The sequence below is a fragment of the Anolis carolinensis genome, chromosome 4 (genome assembly GCF_035594765.1).
Source record: "Anolis carolinensis isolate JA03-04 chromosome 4, rAnoCar3.1.pri, whole genome shotgun sequence".
Lineage (NCBI taxonomy): Eukaryota > Metazoa > Chordata > Lepidosauria > Squamata > Dactyloidae > Anolis > Anolis carolinensis.
The window spans coordinates 192,258,301-192,284,373 of record NC_085844.1 but is presented as its reverse complement, the minus strand read 5'-3'; the positions used below and the strand labels follow the sequence as shown (position 1 = coordinate 192,284,373).

The 26,073-nt window shown below is 40.6% G+C and overlaps 3 protein-coding genes across 5 annotated transcripts in view; 2 read left to right on the top strand and 1 right to left on the bottom strand.

Moving 5' to 3' along the window:
- ip6k3 (inositol hexakisphosphate kinase 3) overlaps nucleotides 1–4,040 on the top strand; it is a 29,758-nt gene extending 25,718 nt beyond the window's left edge. For both annotated transcript variants that reach the window (XM_008109734.3, XM_008109735.3), the window contains one exon: nucleotides 2,564–4,040. In XM_008109734.3, coding sequence (XP_008107941.1) covers nucleotides 2,564–3,031 — 468 coding nt within the window. In that variant the 3' untranslated portion in view covers nucleotides 3,032–4,040. The remainder of the gene's footprint in view (nucleotides 1–2,563) is intronic.
- A 4,214-nt stretch (nucleotides 4,041–8,254) lies between these two features.
- mnf1 (mitochondrial nucleoid factor 1) lies at nucleotides 8,255–19,876 on the top strand. Its single transcript, XM_003220394.4, has 4 exons — nucleotides 8,255–8,441; nucleotides 17,265–17,339; nucleotides 17,683–17,752; nucleotides 19,332–19,876. The coding sequence occupies exons 1-4, from the start codon at nucleotides 8,304–8,306 to the stop codon at nucleotides 19,424–19,426; spliced, it is 378 nt and encodes a 125-aa protein (XP_003220442.1). The 5' UTR covers nucleotides 8,255–8,303; the 3' UTR covers nucleotides 19,427–19,876.
- A 266-nt stretch (nucleotides 19,877–20,142) lies between these two features.
- The window catches only part of itpr3 (inositol 1,4,5-trisphosphate receptor type 3), a 141,165-nt gene continuing 135,234 nt past the window's right edge, over nucleotides 20,143–26,073 (bottom strand). For both annotated transcript variants that reach the window (XM_003220395.4, XM_016993301.2), the window contains exons 56-58: nucleotides 24,787–24,947; nucleotides 22,347–22,508; nucleotides 20,143–21,879 (exon numbers count right to left, since the gene is read on the bottom strand). In XM_003220395.4, coding sequence (XP_003220443.1) covers nucleotides 21,811–21,879; nucleotides 22,347–22,508; nucleotides 24,787–24,947 — 392 coding nt within the window. In that variant the 3' untranslated portion in view covers nucleotides 20,143–21,810. The remainder of the gene's footprint in view (nucleotides 21,880–22,346; nucleotides 22,509–24,786; nucleotides 24,948–26,073) is intronic.

Here is a 26,073-nt window from a genome sequence, read left to right as displayed (position 1 = left end):
AGGCCTGTAGCCAGGGGGGAGAGGGATTTAGGGGTTCAACCCCCCCCCCCCAAATTTTTCAGGTTAGAAAAAACAGGTTTACTCATGAATTTTAACTGGTTAATCAAATCCCCATGCTAAGTCTGAGATGCAAAAAATTAAGAGTCCCTCCAGGCACTATCTCAAGCAGATATTGACAGGCCCGTAGCTGGAGGGGGGGGGGGTGTTAGGGGTTCAACCCCCTCCCCCCGAAAGCTGAATTTATATATATATATATATATATATATATATATATATATATATATATATAGGATGACTGCAAGTCTCCCAGTGCTGAAAGGAATGTGATGTAATAGATTTGAGTATTTGCATTGGACAGCCAAATATGGATAATAATAATAATAACTTTATTTTTATACCCCGCCCCATCTCCCCGAAGGGACTCGGGGCGGCTTACATGGGGCCAGGCCCGATAAAACAAACAAATAACAGTAACAAAGCAATAAAACAATTATCCCAGTAAAAAACATCAACATCAATAAAAACAATCATTAAAATCAACAAGCAGGATACAGTGTTAAAAACAGGAGACTAATTCGTAGATCCCAGGCGAAATGCAGAGTGTTACGAAATGAGAAAAGGAAATCTCAAGTTGAATGGACAATAAAGTGCGGTATAAAATGGCAAGACAACAACAATGGGACTATTAAGGAATGGACAGATAGATCAATCCAGCAACAACTAAACATCGAAGGCCTTTTGGAACAGCCAGGTTTTTAAGCTCTTCCGGAAGGAGAGGAGGGTAGGGGCCTGCCTGATCTCTCTAGGAAGAGAGTTCCAAAGCCGGGGAGCCACAACGGAGAAGGCCCTCTCTCTCGTCCCCACCAACCGCAACTGTGAGGGTGGTGGGAGCGAGAGAAGGGCCTCCCCCAACGAGCGAAGAGAACATGTGGGTTCATAGAGGGAGATGCGGTCTCTAAGGTAGGTGGGTCCCAAACCGTTTAGGGCTTTGTAGGTGATAACCTGCACCTTGAATTGGGCCCGGAAAGTAAATGGTAGCCAGTGGAGCTCCTTAAACAGAGGCGTTGAACGCGCCCTGTAATTCGCTCCGGTTAGAAGCCTGGCTGCCGAGCGCTGTACTAGTTGTAATTTCCGAGCCGTCTTCAAAGGCAGCCCCACGTAGAGCGCATTGCAATAGTCCAGTCTAGAGGTAACTAAGGCATGGACCACCCTGGTCAGATCAGACTTCTCGAGGTACAGTCGCAGCTGGCGCACAAGTTTTAGTTGTGCAAAGGCCCTCCCGGCCACGGCCAACACCTGAGCCTCAAGCGTCAGCCCCGAATCCAGGAGGACCCCCAGACTGCGGACCTGCGCCTTCAGGGGGAGTGCGACCCCGTCAAGCACAGGTTGCCACCCAATACCCCGATCAGACGTACGACTGACCTGGAGGACCTCTGTCTTGTCGGGATTAAGTCTCAGTTTGTTTACCCTCATCCAGGCCAACACAGCGGCCAGACACTGGTCCAGAATCCGAGGGGCTTCCTTGGATTTAGGTGGAAAAGAGTAGTAGAGTTGGGTGTCATCCGCGTAGAGATGGCACCGTACTCCAAAACTCCGGATGTAAAGGATCCATTTTTAAAATCATCACTCAGCTGTGAAGATCTCTGGGAAACCTTGGTATTGGTAACTGTCAGACTAAATTACTTCACAGGGTTCCCATGCAAATAAAGTGATGGTACAAATTGTGTGTCTCTTATTCATAATCCAAAATCAGAAATGTTTAGGGGTTTTTTTGTGGTTTTTTTTTTACAGTTTAGAAGCCTTGTATTTGCATATATGTACATATTGAGATATTTTGGAGATGAGACTCAGGGCTAAATGCAAAATTCATTTCTTTCATATACAACTCATGCAAATAGCCTGGATGAAAAAACCGTCACCTATCTCTTCCAGCAGGCCTACCCACCCAGTTTTAAGCATGAATTTTAAGCTCGCGTCCTGTGTTTTAACCTCTGTTTTGTGTATTTAATATGTATTTAACAGAAATATTTCTAATATGTATCTTTTATAGAACATTTTAATATGTGTTTATAAAATCTGTGTTTTGACTGTGCTGTTAATTATTATACAATATTTTCAATATTTTTGCATAAAACAAATTTTGATTACACTGAAACATCCGAAAACAAAAGTGCCACTGTCTGAGCCACCCATTTAGACTATTTTGGTTTTTCTGAGGATCCTGGATTTTGGAATTTCAAAGAAGGGATGCTCAGATTGTACTGCCTGAAATTCATGGGAGAGCACCATGAACATATATTAAATAATCAGTCACTGTAAAAAAAATTGGACATTATTGTGTTTCATTCCAAGTTGTGCTTTCTCTATATTTTGATTCTCATCTGAACAAAGCACATTATTGTTCTCCATTCCCTTGCAGGGTTAAGTATAAATGCATTATGTTTATGATATACTCAGACACCGTATTATTCGTGCTTTCAGAAAAACTTTTATAAGTTAACTTACTGAATTACAGCCTGCAAAACAGATGGCTAATGTAGATTGTTGTTCTTTTTTGCCCAAGGTTTACCAGGCAGACACGGACCAGTATTTCTGCAAAGATAAATACTATGGACGGAAACTCTCCCCGGAGGGCTTCAGGCAGGCCATCTACCAGTTTCTTCACAATGGGAATCGCTTCAGAACAGACCTCATAGAACCCATTTTGTCTCAACTGAAGGCTTTGCTGTCCATCATTAAAAAACAGAGCACTTACAGGTTCTACTCCAGCTCACTTCTCATAAACTACGAGGGAATGGAGAAGGCTACTCCTTCGGACAATCACTCCCAGGGTCACTCCCAGCGTAATAGCTATCCCACTTCGCATGGAAACAGCCATCCTAAAGTTGATGTCCGTATGATAGACTTTGCTCATACAACGTACAAAGGTTCACAGTATAACCAAACCAGCTACGATGGCCCAGACCATGGCTACATTTTTGGTTTAGAAAATTTAATAAAAATTATTCAAAGTATCCCAGCTGGAGAATGATGATTGCTGAACTGACAAGAGACTATATGGTTGTAAAAAAACAAAACAACAAAAAGCAGAATAAGCATATCTGGCCGCTCCAAGCAACAACATCACCATGAATTGCTTTAAAAATCACAAAGCAGGCATTTTGCCAGATAAAAAGTGAGGTTATATGCTGGCCAGAATTCATCATAACTGCAATCAGTCACAATATTTTCCTCTTTTGGTTTACTGTTGATCTGTCAGATATAGAAGAAAATGTTCCTAGAAAGGAATGTTAACCATTGTTGAGCACAATTCAGATTTGCGCGGCCAACTATGGCGAAGCGAATACTGATGGAAAAAAGAATTATGTAAATAGGTTGGTGGGTTCTTAAAAATCAACAAGTTTAGATTTTCATGCATGGGCCAAACAACTGCATTGTTAAATCACAACCTTTTCCTAACTTGCTAAGTTCTCAAATACTGTAACTTTAAAACAAACTGTATATGAATTCCTTAATTCTTATGTTCCACACCAGTCCATGTGGCCATATATATTCCAAGGAATATGTGTGGCAACCAAAAAGATGGGGATACAATAGAAATGCAAACCAGCAGCAGCCGGGGTCCATGGAGCCTCCTGGAATAAAGCAGGTCTTTGATGAAAGAGCTAGAAAAGAACTTGTTATATAATAAGAAGGGACTAACACCATGGCATTTTACATAGGAGAAACAATGAGGAGTTAGGTCTTGAAGGCTTAGATGCACAGATTATCTGGATTAGGACCCATATGTAGACAAAATATTTTATTGCATTTCTGTGCATGCATATTTGTGTGTGAGTGGAGAGATATTACAAATACTTGACAAAATGTTTACAGGATTTGTGGACAGCTATAAATATGGAGCTAAGAAATCATAAGTTTCTTCCTGTGTTGCACTGTAAAGTTGTTAAAATATTTTTAGATATTAAATAGAGATGAAATGCCCAAGAACAAAATGGGAATGTCAAACTGTAAATAAATTGTACAGGCTCTATAACCTACCATTGGTATCTCTGTTTGTGTTACTTCTATGTTGCTAAAGACCAGCTGGCATTTGCATAATTGCTGTAAAAATCATTGTTTCCCCTAGTTTAAATATCAGGCCTCCAGGGAAATCCTTTTGCTTACTATTTACTGCCTACAGCCTGTGCATAATCACAAATTGTGACAAGAAGATTAAATCAGGCTAAGTACATGTTCTTCTTTGACTGCAACTCAGCTCGTGGAAATGGGCAGAGGTTCCTCAGTGACAAATATTGCTAACATGCAATTGATGGTGAATATTCAGAGTGTACCCACTTCAAGGCTCCCAACATCACTATGGCAGATGGCTTATTTTTACCACTTGGGAAAAAGAAACACTATTTCTATCTCAGAAAAAGTAACTCATGAACAATAGGAAGAAGCTGAGCTTTTCTCCAATCTATTGCCACCCTCTGGCAAGCAAAGATTTATGAAGCTTTTTGAAATTTCACCTTTGTACTACAAAACTTTCTATTTGTTGAGGATTTTTTTCAAAGATTTAGTTAATATAACTATTTGAATCCCTAATTAGTCGTTACAAAAAACACTCAGGGGAAAAACTACAATGAGTTTTCAAGTTAAAGAAAGAACAATTGCTTTCCTTGGATACATTAAATGTACATGTACCTTCTCAAAATAAAAGAGGATAAGATGGCATTTTGGTAAATAAAAAAGTGAATAAAAATGAAATGACAGACTGCTAATTCCAGTATTTGAAAAACTTCCAAAGAAGTAGGTATCATAACATCAGATATGAACTTTCAAGATGGCATCAAGAAACCAGATCCCAAATTATGTATTATCTGAGGCTTCATTGGAAAACGCAGCCAGACACATGATCATTTCTAAAAGGTAAAGGTTTCCCCTTGACACTGAGGCTAGTTGTGTCTGACTCTGGGGGGTTTGTGCTCCTCTCCATTTCTAAGCTGAAGAGCTGGCGTTATCTGTAAACGCCTCCTAGGTCATGTGGCCGGCATGACTGCATGGAGTGCCATACTTTGGTCATTGCTAATTGCCCTTAAAAGTAACTTTTCTATGAATTCCTTGGAAATTCGCTAGAGCATGAACGCACCTCGTTCTTGCCTCACCCTCATCCATAGAAAATCACAATCCCCACACAGTGAACTAGGGTGAATGGGAGAGGGATATACAATGAATTTGAAACAGAGACTTTGGGGTTTCCTTTACCTGGCATGATAGCATCTAGGTTAGTCTGGGAATGTTCGCTTTTCTCAGACCTCTCTACTGGATCCCTGGGGAGAGGTCTGTTGACTAACAAACACTTGAGATCACCCTATTGTGTGTTAAAGATTCATTCTGTTGCATTAACCAGAACCAACCCATTACACCCATCATGCACTAATTTCCCAGTGCCATGCCGCATTCATTTCTGATCGCACCTCTCTCAGTGGAGGATCAATAAATGGACTAACTCTTCAAAATAAACCAATGACAGTTGATTAAATTCCCTGCCACGCGACAAACTAACCAGTGATGACGTCCTATGGAGTCCTGAGCAACTCAGGATGTGGATCCTAGGCAGACAGTTTTTCAGCCAATCAATAGCTGTCAAATGAAATAAAAATGATCTGTATTTGCAATGGTGGCATATCGGTACTTTGGATGCTTTCTCTCAGCCAGTGAGAATGAACATCTGCTTTTGCCTTCTATCTGTCTGTGTCTCATTTGACCTTCTGGGGAGCCAGACACACCAGGCCCTCGAATCCGTGTTTTAGCAAAGCTGAAATCACTCAACAAAGAGCTGGAATCCAGTTCAACAGAGGGAATTCTTGGTTACCTTTCATGCCTCTTTCTTGTTTTGCCAGCAAGGCAATAGTCCATGTAACAGCTCACATAGATATCAAAACTGTTGAGCCCCTGAAGAATCAAAAATCAAAAGTTTTCCAGTTTATAGCCATTTCTGCATAAGTTTAATAAGGTCTAATATGGTTTTCCCTTTCCTTGGTACATCAATTTTATGCTTTAAACAAGTCTATTCCAGTTATTATCTTATCATTGTTTTCACAGTAATTGCATTGTTAACTGCTTCAATTGAGGGTATTATTTTACATTCTGTTTTCTTTTCTGTTTTGGGAAAATATATATACAAGTATGTAGAATTCACAATCACCTTGAGCTCCCAAACTTTGAAAACAGTTCCAGGGTCCTTGATGGCTTGAGAGGAAATTGAGAAAACCTAGACTTGCGCACAGCTGTGTTTGGATACGGTGTAGCATCCTTACAAACAGACGTTTTACAAAAGAACTCTAAATATTGGTTTTGTTTAAATTACCTATTGTTTTAAAATTGCCTAGATATGTCTATATTGTCAGTAGGGATCTTTGACCAGGAAAATGCAGCTGTCTATTGTTATCCACTTATTACAGGGGTTGCCTTTGAAGATTGTTTGGAAGCTTCAATTAGTCCAACCCCCCTGTTATGTCAGCTCCACTGGCTGCCAGTTTGCTACAGAGCACAATTCAAGGTGCTGGCTTTGGCCTATATAGCCCTGAATGGCCCCAGCTGGACTTACCAGTCTGAACACATCTCCCTCTATGAACTGTCACGGAGGTTAAGATCATTGGGGGAGACTCTGCACTAGGTCCCTCCTCTTTCACAGGTATAACTGTTGGGGACAAGAGACAGGGCCTTCTCAATGGTGGCCCCTCAACTATAAACTCCCTCCCTATTGGGATTAGATCGGCCCCTTCCCTCCTGTCATTTCACAAACAAGTGAAAACTTGGTTTTGAGAGTAAGCATTTGGCCCAGTATAATTATCTGTGCAATAAAGTTGAAATTGACTTTGGATTGATGAATATGATTATCTGGCTTTGGATATATGCACAATAGTGGTGTAATGTTTACATATGTTGTTTTAAATTGTTGTTTAATTGCTTTTGTTACTTTTGTTCGGATATGGAATAATGCCACTTATGTAAGCTGCCCTGAGTCCCCTTTGGGGGATATAAATGTCATAAATAAATAAATAAATAAATAAATAAATAGCAGACCTGAAGGGAAGAAGCCAAGAGACAGAGCTGTTAGTGACTTCAGACTAGATACTCCAGCCATCCCAGTCTGTCAAGGACAGTCCTGATAAACCTTTTGTCATCCCACTTTTTCAGTGGCTTTTGAAATGCCCCAATTTCTCTGCACTCTCTTCTCTTTGCCCTCAGCTTGATGTCAACGGCTGAAAACTGAGTTCAAATACAACTTAGTGAGAGAAGGGGTTGCCCCTTGCCCATCCAATAGGATCTGGACTGCAAGAATCTCCTTTCCTGTAGTTTGAATCCATTGCTCTGTGTCCTAGGCTACATCTACACTAAAGAATTAAGGCAGTTTGACCCCATTTTAATCACCATAGTCCAATGCAATGGACTTCTGTCTTTGTGATAATTTGGTTTTTGAAAAAAAAAATTGGATTGTTGGATATACCATGCAGCTGTCTACATAGGGACCCCCAAACAAAGTCTACATAGGGACCCCCAAACAAAGTCAAGAAACAAGAAACTGCAGACTAATTCAACCAGGAAGTCAGCCATAGCAGAGCACGTGATGAACCAACTTGGACACAGTATACCGAACACCGAAATGCTGGGCCACTCTAACCAGCACCATGTCAGACTACACAGAGAAGCCATTGAAATCCACAAGCATGTGGACAATTTCAACAGAAAGGAGGAAACCATGAAAATGAACAAAACGTGGCTACCAGTATTTTAAAAGAACTCTAAAATCAGGACAGTAAATAAAGAACAACACTTAAGAAAAACGGGAATTCCAGACAGGAAACAATCAGGGCCAGATAACACCTCCCAACAAACGATTCCCTCAGGCAGGAAGCGGCCAGGCTTTGAAGCTGCAAGCCAATTCAATGCTAATCAAGGTGGCCAATTGCAACATTCACACTTGCTTCAGGCAGACAACAATTCTTTCTCCCACCCTGGGCATTTCATAGATATATAAACCGGCTGATAGGAATTGTGGGAGTTGAAGTCCAAAACACCTGGAGGGCCCAAGTTTGTCCATGCCTGGTGTAGAAGATGCACTTTTTGAGCAGCCAGTACAGCGAAGTCCCAAACATGTTTCCATGGTAACGATAGAACCAGCTCAACCCCCCCTTCCCCTCCTTTCTTGGTTTCTCAGTCCGCTACGTGACGCCAATCCGCGACGTCATTGTCATAACCGCGCCCACGTGATCGCCCTTGTCCAATGGCGCCGGGGGTAGTGCCAGGCCAAGATGGCGGTGACGAGGTACCGGCGCTTCCTGAAGCTCTGCGAGGAGTGGCCCGTGGAGGAGAGCAAGCGCGGGCGGGACCTGGGCACCTTCTTGCGGCAGCGGGTGGCGCAGGCCTTCCGCGAAGGAGAGAACACCCAGGTGGGCCTCGGAGAGGGTGCCTTTCCCTTGGCCCGGTGGGCTGCGAAGGCCGCTGTTCAGCCGCCTTAATTCAGTGGGTGTCTGAGTGGGCTATCCTCGGGAGCCCAGGCGAGAAGCAGGCCAGAACTCTTGCGCCTTGCAATATAGTGCCTCAGCCTCACACGATAATAATGTGTATGCCTTTCACAGCTTATACTTTTGCAAGTTGGGGGGGGGGGGGGGTTGTTTTTTTCCAGGTTTAAAAAAAATGTATAGTATATAGCATTGGAAGTTAGTTGGTTCGCAACCCCCAACCCCCAAAAATATATACACTTTTGACAGTTTATAATTTTGGCATTTCCTTAACAACCTATAATTTTAAAAATTGTTTTTCTGTCTCTCAAATATATATACAGTAGAGTCTCACTTATCCAACGTTCTGGATTATCCAACGCATTTTTGTAGTCAATGTTTTCAATACATTGTGATATTTTGGTGCTAAATTCGTAAATACAGTAATTACTACATAGCATTACTGCGTATTGAACTACTTTTGCTTTCAAATTTGTTGTATAACATGATGTTTTGTAAAATCATAATGTAATTTATGTTTAATAGGCTTTTCCTTTATCACTCCTTATTATCCAACATATTCGCTTATCCAACATTCTGCTGGCCCGTTTATGTTGGATAAGTGAGACTCTACTGTATACATATATGTATGTGTGTGTTGCTTATATTTTGTCCTTATGTTGTTTGGGCCTCTGCCCCATGTAAGCCGCCCCGAGTCCCCACGGGGAGATGGTGGCGGGGTATAAATACAGTTTTATTATTATTATTATTATAAATTTGCTGACCAAAAGGTCAGCGGTTTGAATCTGGGTAGCGGAGTGAGCTCCCGCTGTTAGCTCAAGCTTCTGGCAACCTAGCAATTCGAAAACATGCAGATGTAAGTAGATCAAAAGGTACCGCTCCGGCGGGAAGGTAATGATGCTCCATGCAGTCATGCCAGCCACATGACCTTGGAGGTCTCTACAGATAACTCTGGCTCTTCGGTTTAGAAATGGAGATGAGCACCAACCCTCAGAGTCGGACACGACTAGACTTAATGTCAGGGGAAAACCTTTATCTTTATATAAAATGTATGTATTGTTAATGGCTTATAATTCTAGAAATTGTTTTTCATTTCATATATGTTTCCAAAATTTATTGGGAATTATTGAAGTTGTTTTTCATTTTCAAATATATATTCTATTTGATTTTTTGTCAATCCACTCCTGTGAGCTTCACACAAGTCTACCATTTGCCAAAATATATGATCCTGTGCTTTTCTTTTCAATTTCTGGACGAATAGATTAACCATTGGTTTGTCCCATCAAGTACAAGGTCTGCTTGTGTTCTCTTGGTATCACTTGGTATATATATCTTGCATCTTTTCTCAAATATACACGTTTTTCACACACATATACATTGGGAAGTTGTCTTCCTCCCTTCCTCCGTCCCTCCCCAAAATGCAAACCACCCTTAACATTTATATTCCTGGAAATTTTCATTCTGGGTTGCTGTGAGTTTCCAGGCTGTATGGCCATGTTCCAGAAGCATTCTCTCCTGGCATTTTACCCACATCTGTGGCAGGCATGCTCAGGGGTGTGAGTTCTGTTGGAAACTAGGAAAGTGGGGTTTATATATCTGTGGAAAGTCCAGGTTGGGAGAAAGAACTCTTGTCTGTCAGAGCCAGGTGTGAATGTTTTTCATTCTTCTTTGTATTTCTGTCTCCCTCCCTCCCTATATATATGCATACACATGTATACACACACACACATCCCCTTAATGTATAATATTGGAAATTTGGTGTGAGGAGGTATTTTAGCATTAAAAAATTAATCTACACAATAAGGTTAAAGATGGCAATAGTAGAGAACTGTCACAAAATTACATGAGAAACAGATTTGCAATTCTTTGCTGTGATATGGCAAATAGTGCATGGCTGCGCAGGCATGGTAATTTAAACAACGGTCATAAAATTGTCATTCAAGATAGAATTTGGACATCTGATTAAAATTATTATTCTAACATTTATTCTTAAATATAAACGCATTTACTTAGACTTTAAATAATCACCATTGCTGTTATTAGCTGTTAAATAGTATACACATTTGCGGGGGGGGGGGGGGACGACGACGCTATAGTTGTGTGAAGGAGATTTCACAGGTTGTTGCAAAACCTTTGTTTCCTGAAATCATATCTTCTGCACACAACTGTTAGAGGTGTAGACTTTCTGTTCTTTTCCCCTCTTATCTCATCTGCATTACCTGTTAATGGTGTAATTTGTTGTCAAATAATATTTCTTCAAAAGTAAGTACCACTGTGTTCATCAGTATGGCGTGCTTACAGGATTGTGATCAGAATCTCAATTTAAGGAACTCCGTGGTTTAAATTATGGCACACTTTACAGTGAGTTGTTCTAATCCCATACCTGCAAAATGGAAGGTAATAAGATTTTTTTAATATAAAAAGGCATGCTGGATTTCTAGTAATCTGGCATTCTAAATCCAGAAATGACCTCAGATTTGCTCCACCACAAATTGCTTTGCTGTTTTTATGCTTAATATATGAGTAAATGAAATTAGCAATTTGTAAAAGAACCATATGTTGTATGACATTTCTGTTGTGTGTGTGTTTTTTTTTTGTTGCATCCAGCATCCCAAAATACAGTTTAAAATAGCTCCAGTGTTGCCAAATGTTTTTTCAGTGCACGCATATTAGAATACACACACACACACTATGGGAATTGTCTTTTCCAGGATAAAGTACTGTATAAATGATGAATTCTACTGTATTATTATTATTCACAATGTCATAGTTCGTTTCGAGTTTATGCCCAAGCAATTGCACACAGAATTGAGGTTTGGATGGACAAGATTTTTTTTTTTTGTGTAAACTCCCTACTGGAAGAGACTCTTGTAAAAACTGTATCTCATATGATAGTTCTTCATTATGTAAAATTGAGGAAAACCTTTCTTGTAGACTTGTAATGATGTGTGAACACCAGAGCATTTCTACTTACCAGAGGTAAGAGGATAGATCCATGGTGATGTGTTTGATATATCTAAAGTTTTTATCAGCTTAACAAAAGGTAATTGTGGTGGACTTCCGCTAGTTTTTGAGCTGGCAAAAAGGGGGAGTGGGATCCTAGTTGTCTTCAAAAATGCTCTTGGTTGACAACATTCAGACTGTGGCTTGCACTTTCCCTACCCCTAGCTTGCAAGTTTAAAAACCAGGCAACACATATCTACAGGCTCACAAACAACAGAAAGAAAACAACAAACCACTAAGGTACCAGTTCTTACAGTTATGTTGTTTTTACAATGAATGAAATTGATTTATAGAAAAAATGAGCAAAATGGCTATAGAGTCTTGCATTTTCCTCTGCTGCAGCCTGAGGCCATAAAATTGCCAGGTGCTTCTGCTAGTCAAGATTATGCCAGTTCGGATGTTGATGGTGTCTAATCTGTATGTGTCAGTTTCCAAGAGCAGTTTTGAACCCACAAGGATCTCCTTTCTTGACAAGCTGCCTGATTGATGGAAACCTGCACTGGTTTTCTTAGCTGCAAAATCTCCTCTTGTAAACAGAGGTAAGAGAAGGGCAAAGCTCTTTCTTTACCTTTCCTCAGAGTAATTCCCATTCTTCTTACTGAGCGTAATAGCATATAATTTGGATCAGAGTAAGCTGCTGCCTCAAACTTTTCGTAACTGTTAGGCAGTTCACTTATTCAACCCTTAAAAGTCTGAGTTTTTAATAGTTGGCATATATATACTAGGCTTGCTCAAATAATTCAATTTCCCCGTTTGTCGTTACTAATTCGTTAGTTTTGTAACTTGTGCAGCAATATTCGACCTAGATTGTCCACTCGTGTGGATCCCGCGGTTTCGAACCGCGATAGGCCCTTTTTCTAATGTCGTTTTTTTTGTTAGGAAAACAAGCTTTTGCAAATCACCCAAACTTGTTTCAGTGCACTTGGGCAACCTAGCGTGTTGTTTCCACCTTGTGGCCAATCAGAGAGTACTTTTAACTCAGGGGAGGGGCTTGTACGTCAAAAGAGCAAGCACAGGGAGCCTCGTGGCTCATTTGCACCGCGAATCTGGAGAGGGTGGAAGTGAGATTCTAGGCAGGCAGGCAAGATTGCTGCGTCACAGCTTCCTTGGCTGAGCTAAAGATTAGAAGACCGGGAGAAAAGGGTGGGTGGGTGAGGTGGGAAACTGTTGGGTGTTTGTGCAGGGTGTTTTTCCAAAGGGCCTGTGGTCTTTTTTCCCCACAAGCTTGGCGTTTGCCATTTGCCCGCCAGCCCTGCAATTTTTCTGCTGCGCCATATTGCCTGCTGGTGCGGGCGGGGTGGGCTTTCGTTTGATTAGGAAACTTTTCTTTGCATAGGCATTAAAGTGAGTTGCAAATAGAAGAAATCGAATATTCCAATTTTCATTTTGCAAAGTCTGGCAAAACTCCCCATAATCCACCGAAAAACAACTTGGGGAAAAGGGAGGGTGTATTGTTTTTCTCTCTTTCCTTTCAGTGCGCTGCAAATCTCTTTCTCCTATCAACGCTAGCAAAGTCTGGCAAAAGGTTGCAAGTCCCATTATCCTCCACAATACCACCTGGTTTGGGAAAAAGGGAGCATGTATTTGGTTCCCCCTCTTTCCTTTCTTCTCGGGGCTGCTGCTCATTGGGCTGGCAGGCAGCAGTGACTCTCTTTCCCTATCAACGCTAGCAAAGTCTGGCAAAAGGTTGCAAGTCCCATTATCCTCCGCAATACCACCTGGTTTGGGAAAAAGGGAGCTTGTATTTGGTTCCCCCTCTTTCCTTTCTTCTCGGGGCTGCTGCTCATTGGGCTGGCAGGCAGCAGTGACTCTCTTTCCCACGGTGGCCGGCTCCCCAGGGGAGTGGGATCCATGCCCCCATATGTCTATTTCCGCAGTTAAGCCACCGCCCTGCTGCTTTGGGGAAAGGGGCGGGGGTGGGAGCCGGCCCACGGTGGCTGGCTCCCCAAGGGAGTGGTATCCAAGCCCCCATGTCTATCTCCGCAGTTAAGCCCCTGCCCTGCTGCTTTGGGGAAAGGGGCGGGGGTGGGAGCCGGCCCACGGTGGCCGGCTCCCCAAGGGAGTGGGATCCAAGCCCCCATGTCTATCTCCGCAGTTAAGCCCCCGCCCTGCTGCTTTGGGGAAAGTGGCGGAGGTGGGAGCCGGCCCACGGTGGCCGGCTCCCCAGGGGAGTGGGATCCAAGCCCCCATTTTGCCATCAGGCGATAAATCAAACCAACATCGCACAAATCTTACATTTATTGGGAGGGGGAGGGGCTTGACCACTGTGGTATAATGGCCTCCAATCTGGAAGCCTGGGGAAAGTCATTGCGCATTGTGGCAGCACAATGTGTCTCTTGGCCAATGGCCACCAATGTCATAGAATAGAATAGAATAGTAGAGTTGGAAGAGACCTCAAGGGCCATCTAGTCCAACCCCCCACTAAGAAGCAGGAAATCGCATTCAAAGCACCCCCGACAGATGGCCATCCAGCCTCTGCTTAAAAGCTTCCAAAGAAGGAGCCTCCACCACATTCCGGGGGAGAGAGTTCCACTGCCGAACAGCCCTCACAGTGAGGAAGTTCTTCCTGATGTTCAGGTGGAATCTCCTTTCCTGTAGTTTGAAGCCATTGTTCCGTGTCCTAGTCTGCAGGGCAGCAGAAAATAAGCTTGCTCCTAACATGTCCTAACATTTTGACAGATTTACGGGCACTGAAACAATGTTACACAAGTAGAAGAAGGACTTTCACAGTGAAGGAACCCCTATTGAACAGGAAATAACAATTCAAAAGCAGGAACAGATTTTTGCAATTGTTAAATAAAGTTTTTTTATATGAACTATGAAATTGCGCAATAAATCTTAGGAAAGGGCAAATGCTCTGCAATTTAGCGAGCAAGCAGGGTGGATTGTGTTTTCCCACTGTACCAAATTTGATCAGTATAGCTGAAAAAATGAGTGCAGGAGAGCCCCATAAAAGCCCCCCCCCTTGGGCTGTTTTGGGCCACTGCGCATGCGCGTCCACCATTAACGAATTACTTTTGAAACTAACGAATTTTTGTTAATTTCGAATTTTTTGGGGGGCAAAATTCGGAAATGACATCAGAAACAAAACGCTACCCCCGTCTACTTTTGAAACGAGTTTAGAATCAATTTTTTCGTGGATCGCTCAAGCCTAATATATACATATACATACATACATACATACACACACACACACACACACACACATACAGTCGGAGCCCCGGTGGCGAAGTGCGTTAAAGTGCTGAGCTGCTGAACTTGCAGACCGAAAGGTCCCAGGCTTGAGCGCCCACTGTTAGCTCCAGCTCCTGCCAACCTAGCAGATCGAAAACATGCAAATGTGAGTAGATCAATAGGTACCGCTCCGGCGGGAAGGTAACGGCGCTCCATGCAGTCATGCTGGCTACATGACCTTGGAGGTGTCTACGAACAACGCCGCTCTTCGGCTTAGAAATGGAGATGAGCACCAACCCCCAGAGTCAGACATGACTGGACTTAACGTCAGAGGAAACCTTTACCTTTTTACATACATACAGTGTTCCTCACTTATTGCTGGAGTTAGGTTCCAGGACCACCTGCAATAAGTGAAAATCCACGAAGTAGGGATGCTATATTTATTTTAATATTTATACATTATTTTAGTAGTTATACACTATTTTAAGTCTTTATCAACCAATCGTGTGTTGATAAATCGCCTCCTTCTCCTCCCGTTGCCGCTTGGGCTCCTTTTCTCTCCCCTCAGCTTCTCCTTCCTCCCTTCCTTAGGCTGTAAATTATAATTTTTTACGATTTATATTAGTCTTTTAGAGTTTATTGAAAAACCGTGAAACAGCGAATCCGCAGAAAGTGAACCGCGAAGTAGTGAGGGAACACTGTATATATATGTGTGTGTGTGCGTGCGCGCACATTGTAATAATATCTCGGTATGCAGTAGGCTCCTTAGAGGCAAAACTATTAATTTTACAAGTATTAATGAAATATATCTATGACAGACATGCCATTTCAAGAGAACTAGCATCTCTTGATCATTCTGAGAGCAGCACAAGAAATTGTTCTGTTATCTTTGTCACCAGAGCAATCTGCTGCATGTATTTCAGAAGGCATTTTCTCTTTGCTCTTGGAACTGCTAACTCCCACTTTAATTTCCCAAAACTGCCGCTCGGTTTTGATAAATTTAAATAGATGCTTGTAGCATTGATATCATTTTGTATGCATAAAATATTTGATACAGTGAAGAGAAATGTACTGCCAAATGGCAGGAGAAATGTATAAAGTACCCAGTCACAACCATAAAGGCATTTTGTAAATGTAATGTCTGTTTTATTTATGAGGAATGAGATGTGATGGGCTATTCTTTCTAAAATGATGCACCAGCTTTCCTCTTAAGACCTGCAATACTATCAAAAAGTTTCAATGTGAATACACAAATATGTAAAACTTAAAATTATGCCGTCTTCTCTGGCTTATTTGGTGGGTTAGGAGTCAGAGCACTGTCAAAAAGTGGAGATAGTTGAAAAGCAAGACCAATATACTATAGGCATAAATATAGTTAATATAAGCATAAATACTGTGTTGTATAAGACAGGATGTACCTCAAAAATTTCTACAGTCTATAGTGCAACCACAACATAGTTATGAGTTGATTTAAAAAAAAGCAGCACATGACTGCAAAACAGTCATGCAAACATGACAAAAAAGCAAATCACACATCAAAATATGAGTATAATTCAAATGGGTCAAAAAGGGTGGGTTATCGTAAAGTAGATGATGCCTGTTCTTTTTTTTCTTGATTTAGAACATTAGCAACTGTCTGATTCTGTAGAAGTATACCATTCTGGCTTCCGCAATTAATGAAAGAAATGATACTTTGTGAGATTGCATTATCATGTAGGGTAGGAGAAGGCAACAAGTATTCTCTAAGATCTAGCTTTGTAGATCCTGAAACCCACACTAGGGTTGGAAACCCCTTTAGTCTACTATTAAAGGGGGGAGGGACCACAGTTTGGGCATAATATTTGCTCTAAAATCACACAAAACCTCCCAATCACATGCAAAAAATCACCTCTGCTGCACTTCTATAAGTATCTTAAAACTGCTTTTCTTTTGCAGCCACTCCTAATATGTCATCATTGAGAAAAGTTCTGCAGAGAAAATTTGCAGAACTAATAAGCCCTTCTAAGTGTTTTAGGCCTATTATATTTCAGACAAAATAAAGCAGGAGTTTTTGTGTTTCACCCTTTAACATTAATGACTGTCAGAATATATATATATATAGAGAGAGAGAGAGAGAAAGAGAGAGAGAGAGAGAGAGAGAGAGGGAGGGAGGGAGGGAGGGAGGGAGGGAGGGAGGGAGGGAGGGAGGGAGGGAGGGGGGGAAGAGTAGAGTCTCACTTATCCAACATAAACGGGCCGGCAGAATTTTGGATAAACAAATATTTTGGATAAAAGGAGGCATTAAGGAAAAGCCTATTAAATGTCAAATTAGGTTATGATTTTACAAATGAAGCACCAAAACATCATGTTATACAAGAGATTTGAAAGAAAAAGTAGTTCAATACACAGTAATGCTATGTAATAATTACTGTATTTACGAATTTAGCACCAAAATATCACAATATATTGAAAACATTGACTACAAAAATGCGTTGGATAATCCAGAACACTGGATAAGTGAGTGTATCTGAATATGAAGTGGTTTTGTTCTTTTCTCCAAGAAGAATTTCCTTGGGCTTTTTTTTTTTTTGGCAGATTCCCGATCCAGTGACTTGTGATGAAATGTTTGAGAGCTTAGCCAGAATCCACACCAATCATTATAAAACCAAGGTAAGATGTATCAGTATGTTAGACGTCCAGTTATCCAGTGTTATAATCTATTTGCTGCGTTTGGGTTCTATTTGTAATCTTGATGTTCGGGATACACTGCTGGTTTCCTGTTATGGCCTTTGCTCAGAAGAAACAACAAGCAATTTTACTGAACCTTTTCTGCCATGTTTGTATTTAAGAAATGGTGCTGTACTTTAGCAACAATTGGAAATGAGTATGGTAATGCAATGACACAGTAAATTTCATAAGTTGGCATGCACTTTGGAGTGCAGTATGCAGAATAAAAATGTAATTTTCCAGAAAAAGGCTTGTCTACATTAGTAATGTTCTTCTCTTTGTGTAGTATCCACGTTTGAAAGATACAAGCTTCACTGGAGTGACAGTGGAAGAATGCAAGATGGTTCTGGCAACAGGTACTTAGTCTAACTATTCCTTAATTTATTTTCTGTTGGGTAAAAACATAGTGCATTATTCAGCTGCTTTTCACATCTTCAGTTAGTTTTCTATGTACATAGAAACACTGTGACCCCTTTGTAGTCAACCTTTATGCTTAATGTGATTGCAAGTAACCACCTTGCACGTAGACTGAGTTTTGAATGGAGTAAGTGTGGGGTTCAAAAACAACAGTGACTAACAATATTGGCTTGAGGTAAAGAAGCAGAAATTCGTAAATAGATTTAGAATGTCAACTTATGCCAGACTAGACAATATAGTGGTGGGTCCTGCCACAAAATGATGCAGTTATATTTATAGACAACAAGAATGTGTTTACTAACAAGGTTTCTCTTCAGCCACCAACTGTATTTTCTTCAAGGACACTGTAAGCAGCTCACATAATGCACACTTGATTACAATTGTGTTGTGTTTGGCAGTAGGCTAGAATGTCTGTTTTCTTCTTTCATTAACGTAAGAGCCAGTGTGGGAGAGGTAGTTTGGTGTAGCAATTTGAGCGCTGGACTGCAACTCTGGAAACCAGGGTTCAAATCTCTGCCCAGCCACTGATTTGGAGATATCACGCTCTTTCAGCCCCAAAGGAAGGCAATTGCAATGCCCCTCTGTACAGATCTTGCCATGAAAACACTGATCATTTCTTCTTAGATTCACCATAAGTTGGAAAGGACACAATGACATTGTTCTGAACTCAAGTGCATGGCATGGTTGTTTCAGTGGTGGTGTTTGTTTCAGTCTTGTTAGTGAGGAGCAAAGAGTTCATTAAGGAAATGAGAAGTAACTGTGTTAATGCTGATTTTCTAGTATTTAGTTTCACTTTCTTTGAGTCACACTGATAAGAAAAACGGGTGTGCACTCAATGCTAATTAGCTTCAAAGATCAACACTGGTACTAAAGACAACTTCATCCAACAGATTTCTGTTCGGTTTCTCTCTTCGTGCAGTAGCAGTTTATTTTGGGGGCTAAGAAAGAACAAGAAATAATTCTAAATAAATTGCATATGTCCTCTTTTCCAGTGATCTTTTTTAGTTAAACAAGGCTTGAGAATCCCTTTTTACAAATCAGTGTTCTGGCATACTGTTACTTGCATTAGCAACGTTATGTCTATACAAAGACTCCTAATGGAAAAATATTTAAAATGCATTTGAAGTGGGACATATCACATATCTAAATATTAGGCTTTTGTTCAGTGCGGTGTTTGAAAAATAGCAATTTTCGTAGAGCTTGTGTAGTCAAAAAAGCAGTTTTGCCCCAGGCACTGAAGCAGAAACTGATTTAGCTGAACATTAATTGTGCTACGTCACCCCTTGGGGTTTTTATGTGTGCCTTAAAATGGACTAGTTGTATAATATTAAATGCTAGTTTTTTCATCCATGTCAGGTTCATGCAACATGGACCCAAGATTGGCTATGACTGGCTTGTGACCTGTATACATGATATCAAATTTGATGCATGTAAAACATTTTGAGGAAACAGGCATCAATACAGAGCTCTGCATAACACATACTATCTTTCTTTGTCCATCCCCTCCTGTGGTTGCAGACAGCTTGAAGCAATTGGAAGAAGCAAAGAAAGGAAAATGGACAAAGTTACGGGAAAAATTCTCTGCCAAGTCTCCTGAAGAAGATTCCAAATGATAATATTCTGCTACCCAGTATTTTTGAAATACTCTATTTTGCCAGGATGGATAAGCTTTCTTGAAACAGGATTTTTAATTACCTTACATATGTTGGTGTCAGAACATCAAGATATTTAAATCCAAAGATTCACTCAGTTTTGCATCTCATCTTTGAATTACTATCATGGGCATGGATTAAAGACTTGGCGGGAACTTATTCTTCAATGGGATAAGCCAAGCCAATTTTATTACATGTGTTTATACAGGGTACTAGGATAACGTTAAATATATTTTCAGTAGATGGTGTTACAGTTGCCATTCTATGATTGTTTACATTTTTGTTTATGAAAAACTGCTGTCCGATATCATCCTTCAGCTGATGTGCTGGACCATAAGGGGAGTTATATTTCATAACTTTCTAGAATTCAAAGATGATATTTCCAAACAAATATATATATATATTACACTACATAGCTGTGTGGATCTCTATGTGGTACTTTGTGCTGTTCCTGCATTGCAGGGGGTTGGACTAGGTGGCCCATGTGGTCTCTTCCAGCTCTATGATGCATGATATTCCCTGTTTGTGTCTTTGTATGGTTCTACCAGACTACTGGTATTTATGCAATGTACTGACTGATACTGTGCAAAACTGAGTAGTTTGTACAGCAGTGGTTCACGCCTCTATACAATTTGTACCTCCTTTCCTGGTGGTATTAAGCAGAGGCCAAAAGCCTGTCAGGTTACTTCAGTTGCATTTTATATTCTCCACTGAGCATAGTACAATGAATGATCTCCAAGACCCCTCCAAAAACTAAAATTCTTTATCTACTTCAATAGATCTCTAGAAAATGTTTACTAAAAGCATAGTAGTTCATATTTCTTTATACCAAGAAGAAAATCTTCACCTCTTTTCCATTTATTATTTTTGATTTTGGGTGTTAAAACTTCAGGTAGTTTTCATACTAAAAATTAAAACAATGTTCATAAAACATACAAGAAAATATGAAAAATGGCAAAGCTGGTCTACTTGATTAGGGATTTTCTATTCTCTGAAATTTGCACATCAGTCTGTACACTTAATATACATTCTGCTTTGGTTAGAAGAAAAACAGAAGGTTGTCCGGGATACAAAATGGCTCCTCTTTAGCCTTCCCATAGGGTACACTCTGGACCAGGTTTTTGTCATGCAGTCATCATGCCTCGCTCAGATTGACCTTTGCTTTATCTATAGATAGTGCTGGTCTACCTTGAAGCAAAACCCAAAATGAGTTTTTGTATGTTATGTAGCTGTCTAAAGGATTTAAGATGAGGTTGTACTCGATATCCTGGAAATTGAGCGCTTCATTTGCTAAACTGGAACATTTATATAACTCTAAGATTGGAATAGTGCCTTTTCTGTCTCTTCACTGAATCTCAACGTCATTTACACATGCTGTCTAGTGCTACTTCAGCATTCATTTCAATGATTACTAGTGATAATGAAGCATACTAATACCTGGTCTCAGTAAGCTGATATACTTCTGCTATACAACCCTAAAAGCAGGAAGAGCCTTAAGTGTACAATCTGCCATTCTATCAAGGGGGTGACATAGGATGCCTGTTCATAGTACTATGGCATTTTGTTTTCACTGGCCAAATTAGTCACCAAACTTTTAAATGATAGTTCCAGAATTGGGTAATGAATGAGTTTGAGAGCCAAAGCTACAATCTAATTGACAAATGGAAATTCAGTAACATTTTGTTAAAATTGCTATCAACGGAGTGATCCCTGTAAACCCCTACAATGTTTTTCTTTGGAATTAAAAAGGTTCCTTTCATTCTCAGCAATATATCAGCCAGTCATCTTCATCTGAAATATTACTAACAAAAGAATTTCTTCCAGTTTCTTCTTGAATGAGACAGGATTCAAGACATAAAAATAAGAAAAATCCACTGGCTCCAGAAGACTTGAGATGATAAATTTGTAGAGTTAGATCCTTGTATGCTGACGTTCCATGAACTCTTCTGGAATAAGTTAAAATATAGCAAAGTACTACTTGCTAGTAATAGTGTCAACACTATTTGCACCTGGCTAGATGCCATCAAAATGTAGTGCATGGAGAAAGACAACAACTCCGTTTGTAGAACATGAGTTATAAAGAGCAACAAAGCTCCCAAATGTGTGATAAACTCTGAATCCACATGAAGCAATCCCACTAATTGATTTCAGGTCTTTTGCTCAATAAACTGTTTGTAATCAACCTTAATGACAGATGAACAAAAGGTGGTGCTGAGATTCCACAGTATGAATCATGTCATCGATCAGCTTTCCTTGAAGATGAGGTTGGTTCAGGGAATTCAGTACCAAGTATCCTCCTCAGGAAGTGGATATGTATATTACAGTTTTGGCTTGTGGAAGTTATCTCAGTGGTTCATTGTGTTCTGGACATCCACAAAACCCATCCTCTGCCTTCGCTTTCTTTGCTCTGTCATCTGAAATTTTAGAAAGAAAGATTCAAAAGATGGTTGCCACCGTCTGAACCTATGCAACCTTTGTCAGAACTACAATTTTTATACTCTGCATTGAGTGGCTAACTATATTCTCAATACTGTCTTAGGCTTGGGAAAGCTTTATTTACAGTTGGGATGGGAAAACATGGAAGTATCCCTTGGTTTGAAAAAGTTTTCCCTGAGCTTAAAATTGCTCCAGAAAACAGGTATGGTTCCAAAATAGTCAAATGTACCCACCTGGGATATGATTGGCAAATTTAAACCCTACAAAATTAGGAGAAAACAAAAAGAGGGTGAAATCCCCTAAGGTTGGTGCCATAAGTTGGTACTAACAGCCAGTGACTTAGGTAGCAAAAGTGGCCAAATATTTTGCCATTTTAAAACATCCTAAACATGCTCGTTTTCTTGGTCCATTCTCAAGTATCCCTGTTGCTGCTTCTGGATCTTACCTGCTCCTTTAGCTCATTCAACTGTGATGTGAGATGGGATACCAACTTCATGGTGGAATTCAATTTATCCTGCAGGCTTCGGATCTCATTCTGCTCCCCTTCACCTTCATTGCTGACTAAAGACATGGCTCGCATTCGTGGAAACCAGTCCAAGTTCTTGTTCTGGAATGGTCATTGGGGAAACAATAGTTTTAAGGAGGGAATGGCTAATCTGTGCCAAAGCAATAGTACACAGTTACTATTAATTTTCTTATATGTTTTTAAACTACATAATGGAAATTCTGTGAGCTTTGTACAATTAAAAGCATAACATTCAAGATAATTAAACATTAAAGCAGGAGAGATAAAACTGCAACAATTAAAAGTATTGGCTAGTTGAAAGAAAATATGCAAATGCCATGTCTCTTTAGAGAGGAAATTCCATAGACAAGGTGCCATCACTGCAAACAGTTTGCAAGCGGATTTTAAGATTTTGTGGTGCTTTCATAATGAAGAGAATTGAACTTTGAGGTGCCCCTTCCATGTGATGAAAGCGATATAAACCTGTCTTTATGAGGGCAAACAAACTGAAACTTAATCTAGGCAAGACAGAGGTGCTCCTGGTCAGTTGGAAGGCAGATTAGGGAATAGGGATCCAGCCTATACTGGATGGAGTCACACACCCCATGAAGGCACAGTTCTGCAGTTTGGGGTCCTCCTGGACTTGGTACGGAACCTGGAGGCCCAGGTGTTGGCGGTGGTCAGGAGGGCCTTTGCAAAATTAAAACCTGTGTGCCAACTGTGCCCATTCCTTGAGAAGCCATATCTGGCCAGAGTAGTACATGCGATAGTTACATCCCTCTGGATTACTGTAACGCTCTCGATGTGGGGCCGCCTCTGAAGAGTGCTTGGAAACTTCAGCTGGTCCAAACAGCTGCAGCCAGGTTGCTCACTGGGGATGGCTACAGGGATCAGATAACCCCCTCTGTTGCAGCAGCTCCACTGGCTGCCTGTCTGTTACCGGGCACAATTCAAAGTGCTGGTTATGACCTTTTAAGTCCAAGACAGTTCAGGTCCAGGCTATTTGGCCAACCGCATCCCTCTGCACAAACCTGCCTAGGCCCTGAGATCTTCGAGAGAGACTCTTTTCTTGGTTCCACCTATAGCTCAAACCCCGTTGGTGGGACCAAGACAGTGAGCCTTCTTGACTTTGGAACTCTCTCCCCAGGGAAACCAGAATGGCCCCCTCCCTGCTGTCCTTCCAGTGACAGGATAAAACTTGTTTTATTCAGGCAGGCTTTTAAAGATGAAGGTTTTTACACTCAGTTCAGGGGCGATGTGGTTTTTAATTCAGGGGTTTCTGTGGTGGGATTGAGGGAATATGAGTTTTAAATGCACTTTTAGTATATTTACTGTATTTTAATTTTGTTTTTACCACACTGCTGCTATTTCATTGCTTTGTAATTGCTTTTTAACTTTTATATTGCAATCGTGCCTAGTGTGGAGTGTTAGCCTCCTTGAGTCCCCACTGAATGAAAGGCGGGGTATAAATAATAATAATAATAATAATAATAATAATAATAATAATAACAACAACAACAACAACAACAACATAAAAACAGTTAATAAGCTCTACTGAGGAGGGTTTTTTGCTGAACAGTTCACAATGGCAGGCGCCTTTCTTGCCCTTCATTTAACTAATCGAAGTTTGAGTAATGAAGGAAAGAAATGCAATCCTTTGCTTATATGATTTCAAGTAAAGTTCACATTAGAGCTGCAACTCCTCAGGAGCCTTGTTACTGGATCATACATGGCAGAAACAGAAAGAATACAGTGACTCCTCCACTTAACTCAGACAACAATTCTAAAAGTTAGTATGTACAAACACTGCCTATGAGAAGAAGCAGAAGCATTAACCCAATCTGAGTCATCACAATTGCCCACTGATGGAGACCCATATTTACTCGAGTCTAATGCACCATAGAATCTAATGTACACCACAATTTTCAAAACTTTGAAACCAAAAAAGCATTTGCTGGAGAATGCAATGCCCAGCAGCCAAATGTGCATTTTTTTTAATTTGGCCTAAAAAGATGTGTAATACAGTAGCTGACTGCTTATAATTCCTTGTTTAAAAACAAAAGTGTTGGAATACCAGATCTTTCAGCAATGGAAAAGAAAACCTTGGGGTGCATCTATGCTGTAGAAGGAATCCACTTATCTGCCCTGGCTCCTGAAGTAGCATCTCCTTTTGCTTTGGCTCAGTAGTAAGATTACCATATTACACAAATCTAATGCACACCCTAATTTAGATACGGTAATTTAGCCAAAAAAGGTGAGCATTAGATTCGAGGAAATGTGGTAATTAAAAAATGAAAGTACTTTTGAAAGAACACTGATTTTTCACTTTTCAAGGGGAAAGTCAGTGTAGCATATGGATATCCAGTTGCATAATATTTACCTTTATCATTTGTGCCACATAGCTCTCGGGCCCTGTGTAGTCAGTCTTATTTTTCACTCGCACCAGAACTATGAAATACAGGTAATTCCACATATTGTGCTCAAATTTAATGTGCTCTTCAAAGGAGACTGTCTTGTTGTCAAACTTGTCCCTTTCAAGTCCTAAAGAGAAAAGGAAGGAAAAGGAAAAGCTGTGATCTTCCATAACCTTTCTTCAGAGAGATTAATTTTACCGACATATTCCTTTATTGTACTTGATTTCCAGTTGTAATACAGTAATCTAAATACTCTTTGTTGGATCCAGATCTAGTGGCAAACATGTTCGTCCCTGAGCCCTTGAAATGCTCTCCTTCCCACAACAGTCATGCAAACCACTAAGAAACAACATAATAGGGCTGGGCTATAGTTGAGAAGGATTCTTTCTCCAACATAACTTTCTGCAGTTACAGACTTTCCATTAACTGAAGGCATATTTTTGGATCCAAACCAAAATGAGTTGACTGCTGGATGGTCATATATGCATTTGGAACAGATAGCCTTTACTGTACTTCCCTTATGACTTCAGTGTGCCTTGTGAGGAGCAAATGAATGTGTATGTTTGTGGCTAAGGGCATATAGTTTTAACAGTACAGATTATATGAAAAGTTTCATAAAATAGAAGCCATTCTTTAGAAGGCTTGAGTTTGGAAGGCATATATCAGATAGAGTCTATTTTTTAAAGCAACTTCTTTAAAGCAACTTCCTGCCCTTCTCACCCGAAGGGACTCATCAGAGGAAACCAATTTTGCATAATGTCTTTCTGCCACAATCCCCCACAAAGCAACAGAGGCAAAAAAAAAAAAACTCAGATGAAAGTTACAGTTAGGCCTATATTTCTGGGCCTATATTTCTGGCTAAGCCATAATTGTGATTTGTACAGGTTCAATTCACATCTGATGTACTAGACAGTGGCCTGACTCCCTCATCAGGAGACCTCCTGTGAAGATGTAGCTGCAACCCTTTTTTCCAGATGCTACCCCCAAACAACTTTAAACATTACAACTATCTCCGCACAGCTATTTTTATTTTGTTGGAGAGTGGAAATGGACAAGAAAACATCCAGCTCTTTTCTTCTGGATATGCCCGCCACCGCATGTCCAGCTATAGGAAAAGAGCTGGAGATGTTCACTGAAATTGATGTGTTGGGGAAGGCTGCATTGCTTAAAAGGTAGAGTTGGGCAGGGGGCTTTTGGTCATTACATGGTTGGAAGAGAATGACAGTGGTGCAAGTCAGGCTTACACCATCATA